Raw genomic sequence first — 6,426 nt, forward strand, 5'->3', positions numbered from 1 at the left:
TTGAATTAGATACATGACATTACAGATATCTTAAAATTGTATTCAAACCATTACAGATCTCTAAATTAATGAAATAGATCCAATTTCAGAAGATTCATAATGATTTCTTTTTAAATAATAAAAGTGTAGTGACACATTTCAAAATTGTAATATTTATAATAGCATAAATCTAAAAAAATCTCATTTAAAAAAGGGCTTGAAATTTCTCTAGCTTAGTAGTAGTCGAAATAAAAAAGAGAAATAAAAAAAAAGGGCGCTGGTATCTCTCCACTCCTCTTCCCTAGTAGAATACGTACATCTGACAAGACGACACCCAAACGGCAGGAACCTCGGTGAAAAGAGAGAAAAATGGAACGCCTTCTTCCTGCTGCTCCTTCCTTCACTACACCCGGTCCACCGTACGAGCAGTGGACCAGCACGGCTAGAGAGTCGTGTGGCCTTGGAGGAGGGCTACTGGTACGTCAGCCGTTGGGAGTTTGTGCCCTCCGTTACTGGGCCTCGCCGCCGGCGAGCAGCCACCGGTCCATGGGCACGCACTGCGCCTTGTGCGCGCGCTTCCAGTCCAGCGCCTGGCACGCGCGGGAGCAGTAGTTGGCCGCGCCGCACACCGAGCACCGCCGGAACTCGTGACGCCGCGTCTCCCTGCGCCCACAGCGGACGTGGGAGCACAGGCGGAGCTCGGCGGCGTCGCCGTCGCTGTCGCCGGTGGCTTCGGCTGCCGATGTCTTGGCGACGGCATGGCCCCTGTTGGAGGCCCACCAGTCCACCATGAATAGGTTCGCCGCGTGGGGCTCCGCCTCCGGGAGGCTCCAGCCGAAGTCCGAGAGGAGGGGGCAGCCGGCGCCGAGCGGGAGGGCGGGGAAGGTGCGGTGCGAAGCGGCCGCGGCGAGCGCGAGGGTGAGCTCGCGTGCGTTGGCGGCGACGAGGAGGCGGCGCCCCTCGGCGGGGTCGCGGCGCACGCCGTAGCCGTCCTGGAGGCAGTGCCCGAGCTCGCGGAGCGCGTCGACGTGACCGAGCGCGGCCGCGCGCGCGCACAGCGCCGCGCCGGCGCGCAGGTCGCGGTCCGACTTGGCGCCCCCGCTCCCGTTGAACTGGATGACAGCCAGCGAGTAGAGCGCGGCCGCGTGCCCGCCGACGGCCGCCCTCGCCAGCAGCGCCGCGCCGCCGCTCCGGCTCCCAAGGCAATAGAAGCGAATCTGCAAGCAGAAGCAAACGCTCTAGATCAGCGCACTTCTCATCATGCATGCTTAACAATCAACTCGATCAACTCTACTGCGTGGCACTACTAGAATCTAGGGTTGTTGAAGGCGGCGTACCATGCCGAGAATGTAGCAGGCCTCGAGGTTGCCGGCGTCGGCGCATCGCTTGAGGAACCTCTGCGCCGTCTCCGACCACGTCGCCGCTTTGACGGCAAGAGACGCCGGCGAGGCCTTGGCGAACACCATGTCATGCCGGCCTAGCCCGTTGAGCCGCTTGCACCTGCAACGCCAAAGAGAAGACGCTTTCAGTGGCCATCCTTCGCCACCGCGTTATCCCGATGACCCATCCCACGCCTCAAGCTTTCCACAAACTGCAATGAGCTCCTGCCCCCAACGCATTTCAAGTTTCAAATACCAGGCGAGGGAAAGGAGCCTTTGCAATTCGACGGAACGCGAGGGATTCCCGGCCAAGCGGATTGATGAACCAGAGAAGTGGTGCCCGGACGGCGGACGTACGTGAGGTGCACGGAGAGCAGGTCGGAGGGCGCCGAGGCGGAGGCAGCGAGCTTGGAGAGGACGGAGAGGACGAGGTCGTCAGGGAGCTCGTCCAGGTAGTCCGGTCCTCCGGCAAGCCGCTTCCGGCGCCCGCCACCGGAGCACTCGCCGGCAACCGCCGACTGCCCCAACGACGCCCTCTTCCTCTTCTGCCCCACGGCCACCGCAAACTCGCAGCCGCTGGAATAGAGAGACCCGCTCCTCGTCCTCATGGCTCTCTCCACACGGTTCACCGCCGCTGCCGCCGGAGGTGAAACAAGAGGAAACGGCCGGACGAGACGGAGAGGAAAGAAGCGCGGCGCGGGGCGGTTGTGTGTGGAAAAGGGAGAGCAAGCAGAGAGCCCTTTATATCCAAGCAGGGGAGGCCGTGGGTGGGCCCGCGTTGTCAGGAGAGGTTTGGTGGTTTGAAGCAGCGTTGCTCCAGTTTTTACTTGGTAGAAGTATTATTTTGCAGAGCTTCGGCTCTAATAATTTTAGAGCGTGGTATTTTAGTTTTAGTAATTTGTGGAGCTGCAATGAGGATATATTATAAGTGTTTAATTGAACTATTTTATTATATTTTAAATTGAAAATAAAAATAAAAAATATTTTATTTTAACTTATAAATACTAAATATAATGTGAAGTTGAGAGTTAGAGACTTGCTAAGCAAGGTCTTATCTCCTAGCAGAGTAGCAGTATTCAGGGACTGACCTGATCGCATGAGTGTTGCGCCTATCCCTCACCTCTTGAATGAAAAGCATCATGCGAGGCTTTTACTGCCAGCTTTTCGAAATGAAAGTCGGAGAAAATGCAACGCCTTCTTATTCATAGCGTCTGCTTTTACTTTGGAGTAACGGCCGCTCATTTTTGTTTCTCCTTTTGAGACTCTAGTACTGTACTGTACGAGTATAGTACGAGTCAGAAACTCAGAATGGGGTAAATAAATACCGTACGTACCTAAACTGTTCTGCAGGTACTTCTCTTTTACTTTTGGACAATGATACAGTCTCCAATATATATGTTTTAACATTATTTTTTATATTTTTTAGTGAAATTTGTTAAATATATAGCTATATTGAAGTTTTTTTATATCAAATATCATTTGCATGTGTCAAATTCTAATAATTTTTATGTATATTAATAGTCAAAGCCTTTAAAGTTTAACTACACATATTATAAAATAACATCTATTTAAAAATAGAGGTAGTACTAGTGGTGAATAATGTAGTGCTTCTATAAAGATTTTTCAGGCCATGTGGAGGAGTAAATGTATACTTGTTCTCATAAGTGATTTGCAGCACCATAACATCTCTCCACAAATACTCCTATGAAGAATTTTCAGACCATGTGGAGGAGTAAATTCCTTTTCTCATTTAGCGTTCCTCGCATAGGCACGGATTAAACACGGTCCATTCAAGCCAGCACGGAATTTAAAGTATTTTTCACTGCTAACCTAAAAATGATTAGATATATGACTTAGCTATAATACTCCCTCCAATCTCAAATATAAGTTCATATAGACATAGACTTAGGTACAAGAATTAAGATGTAGGGTATAATGACCGTATTGCCCATTAATTATTGCTACAGTTAATGTGGATAGCAAGTTTATTGTATTGGCTATGGTGTATTTAAGTATAGGTAGACATGAAAGAATAAAAAATGTGTATTGAAATTATAATGGACTTATATTTGATGCATTTGGTAGAAGGTTTTGTAAATTTATACTGTATTTGGGATAGGAAAGAGTAGTACATTAGGTCTAAACTATGTACAAAACGAAACCGCCGCCTCCGGTGAATTAAAAGGCATGACGTTGTGCACTGTACATGTGGGAAATATTTCCTACAGGAACAAAAGTGGTCATCTCCGACTATTTTTTCTTTATTTCATTATCTTTCTGATTTCTCTTTTTTTTTCTGATTTCTCTCGTCTTTAACATTTTTATTTCAAAAATATTAAAAAAAAGAGAGAATTTTAAGATAAAAGAAATGATTTTAGAAACCCTTTTGTAAAGGAAACTGTGAAGGGGAAGGAAAATTTATTCACGAAAAGAATCTGCGAGAGATTGTCTAAGTTAATAGTCGCACCCGGCACGTGACGACCGAAGCTAAGTCGTCGATGGCCGACGAGCTCGCGCATGCAGCAGGGCAGCAAGCAGGACAAGGACGCTTGCTTTTCTCAGCACCAGGGCGTTGGCAGGTGCCCCGGCCTGCTCCGCTCTCGAGCGGCGCGCGTCTTGGCTCACCTCGGCCGGCTGGCTCTGGGTGCGCAAGCGGCGGTGCCGCTGGTGCCTGGTGTTTAGTGGGTTGGGTGGTTGGGTTGCTCGTCTTGGGTGGGTGGGTCGACCTCGACCAGAACCAGGTCGTTTGGCTGGCGCCTGCGCCGATGCGGTGCTCTCCATGTGTCGCGCCTCGGGTCCTTCCCCTGCCGCCCTCTGACCCTGACCCCGCCTTCTTTATTGCCCCCCATCCGTTGCCATGTCCGCCCGCTCCCCCACTTTATTCATCCGCATGCACTCCGTCCGCTACGCCCAAGCCGAGCACTGCATAGCAGCAGCAGAGGTAGACATGGAAGGATTGATTCCGATGCACCGCAGTCAGCGGGGCCGCAGAAGCATGCAAAACCAAAGTGGTTGCCGAGTAGTGCCTGCGCGTTTGCGTTTTTTTCTTTTTCTCGCCGAGCCGCATGTGTTGTCACTGTGGCATGCGATTCGTATGCTCTAGCCAGGGTGGAATGGCAATTCCTCAGGGAAGTGGTGGAGTCGTGCTCCATATATCAATCCAGACGAGTTTTAGGGTGACATTTCAATGCATGGAAACTAGGGGGCCTGCATGGACGATCGCCGGTCTTTTCCGCCGATCTATGTAACGGGAAATAAATCGCTATGTTGGTGATTGTATCCCGTTTGATGTCAGCACTATCACGTGGAGGCAGCCTGTAACTCGCATACCGTTGTCATATCCTCCCGTAGCCTTGGATCGGATTTAACTGGCACGAGTGCGCATTGTATTAAGGACATCCGCAAGGATTTCTTTCGCAAACGAGATTCTCTTCGCCCAATGTTTATAATAGTCTCATATTTATCACGGGGTATTTTGATTTATATTTTGCTTCATATATGGAACGTCTATGACACCTTCACGATTTAGCTTTTATCTCTATACTAGTTTCGTAATAATACCATATGCACTTTACCCTTCCACAGTTTTAAAGTCAAACCGTAAAACCGTCTCGCACGCTTCTTAAAGCATGATTCATAGTTGCTTGCTTTGACCTCAAGTAAGCACCTCGATATCGACGTATGTACTCCGTTTTACGATCTTAATCGCCAGTAAGTCTCTGTCGCTCCCTGTCAGCGGAATACCACCAACGGTGGCTAGCGCCCCGCGCCCGGGTCTTCAGCATCACGACGCCAACGGCTCCAGCTTCCGTAGAGCGCGCGCTGCCGCACGGCGTCTGCGCTCCCGCTGCGTATGCTAGGCCGCTCGCTCCACTCGCGCTAGGCCGCTCGTTCCGCTCGCTCTTGTGCAGACCGCTTGTACAGCCATGGCCAAAGGCTTATATATGTAAACTGTGTATAACGAATATGATCATCCAGTTGCATAATCCTATTCTACATGGTATCACCGTCCTAGGTCTTCCTCTCGCGTCCTTCGACCACATCTCCTCTTCCGCTGCCCATGGCTCCCTCCTCTCATCACTCTGACTCCACCCATGACTCCATCGGCGAGGAGGATGCCGCTTCCGTCCGTTCCACCTCCTCCCAGATCCAAGGCATCTCCATCCGTCACCACGTTCATGTCATCCTTGACATGGACGAGGCCAACTTCGGCCAGTGGCGCCATTTCTTCGACTCCACCCTTGGCAAATTCGGGCTCAAGAGCCATGTCCTCACCTCCACCCCTGATGAAGATCGTGATGGCGAGTGGCGCAAGATCGATTCTTGCGTCGTCAACTGGATCCTCGCCACCGTCTCCAAGGGCGTTTTCGACACCGTGCGCAACGACCGCCACGACGCGTTCACCCTCTGGAACGCCATCGCCAGCCTCTTCCAGGACAACGAGATGCAGCGCGCCGTGTACCTGGAGGCCGAGCTTCGTTCCCTGATGCAAGGTGACATGTCCATCGGCGACTACTGCACCAAGCTCAAGCGCCTCGCCGATCAGCTGCGCGACATCGGCCACGCGGTCTCTGAACCAAGCATGGTGCTCAACCTCCTCCGCGGCCTCAGCCCGCGCTTTCGCTACGTCAAGCCGGTCATCACCTCCAAGTACCCGCCGCACACCTTCCAGAGCGCCCGCTCCTTCCTCCTCCTCGAGGAACTCGGCCTTCAGCACGACGCCAACGCCGAAGCCGGGCAGGCGCTCACCGTCACCCATGGTGACCGCTCCGCCGGATCCTCCAACTCCTCCGGAAATGGCGGCGGGACTGGCTCCAACGACGGCTCCTCCGGCTCGTCCGCACCGCGCTCCAACCGCAACAACAACGGCGGCGGGGGCGGCCGCTACAACAACCGCAACGACCGGCGCCGCCAGAAGGGCAACGGCGGCGGCGGTAGCGGCGGGAACGCGCGCTTCAACAACTCCACCGCCCAGAGCGCGCCCTACGCCGCGGGCTTCAACCCATGGCAAGGTATGGTGCAGGCATGGCAGATGCCCTTCCGTGCTCCGGGTGCGGGAGTCCTGGGT

The 6,426-nt window shown here is 52.5% G+C and overlaps 1 protein-coding gene across 1 annotated transcript; it reads right to left on the bottom strand.

The window, feature by feature from the left end:
* Positions 1-136: 136 nt before the first annotated feature.
* Positions 137-2,083, bottom strand: LOC133909485 (F-box protein At1g67340-like). The gene is made up of 3 exons (XM_062351934.1): positions 1,716-2,083; positions 1,317-1,479; positions 137-1,196 (listed from the first exon to the last, which is right to left on the bottom strand). Exons 1-3 carry the CDS (start codon positions 1,964-1,966, stop codon positions 489-491), a joined length of 1,122 nt encoding a protein of 373 aa, XP_062207918.1. The 5' UTR covers positions 1,967-2,083; the 3' UTR covers positions 137-488.
* Positions 2,084-6,426: the final 4,343 nt, after the last annotated feature.

The sequence above is a fragment of the Phragmites australis genome, chromosome 2 (assembly GCF_958298935.1).
Source record: "Phragmites australis chromosome 2, lpPhrAust1.1, whole genome shotgun sequence".
NCBI lineage: Eukaryota > Viridiplantae > Streptophyta > Magnoliopsida > Poales > Poaceae > Phragmites > Phragmites australis.

Coding starts and splice junctions, on each gene's coding strand:
- LOC133909485 (XM_062351934.1), bottom strand. CDS start 1,966: ATGAGGACGAGGAGCGGGTCTCTCTATTCCAGCGGCTGCGAGTTTGCG. Junction 1,480..1,715: donor CTGCTCTCCGTGCACCTCAC/GTACGTCCGCCG, acceptor TTGGCGTTGCAG/GTGCAAGCGGCTCAACGGGC. Junction 1,197..1,316: donor CCTGCTACATTCTCGGCATG/GTACGCCGCCTT, acceptor TTCTGCTTGCAG/ATTCGCTTCTATTGCCTTGG.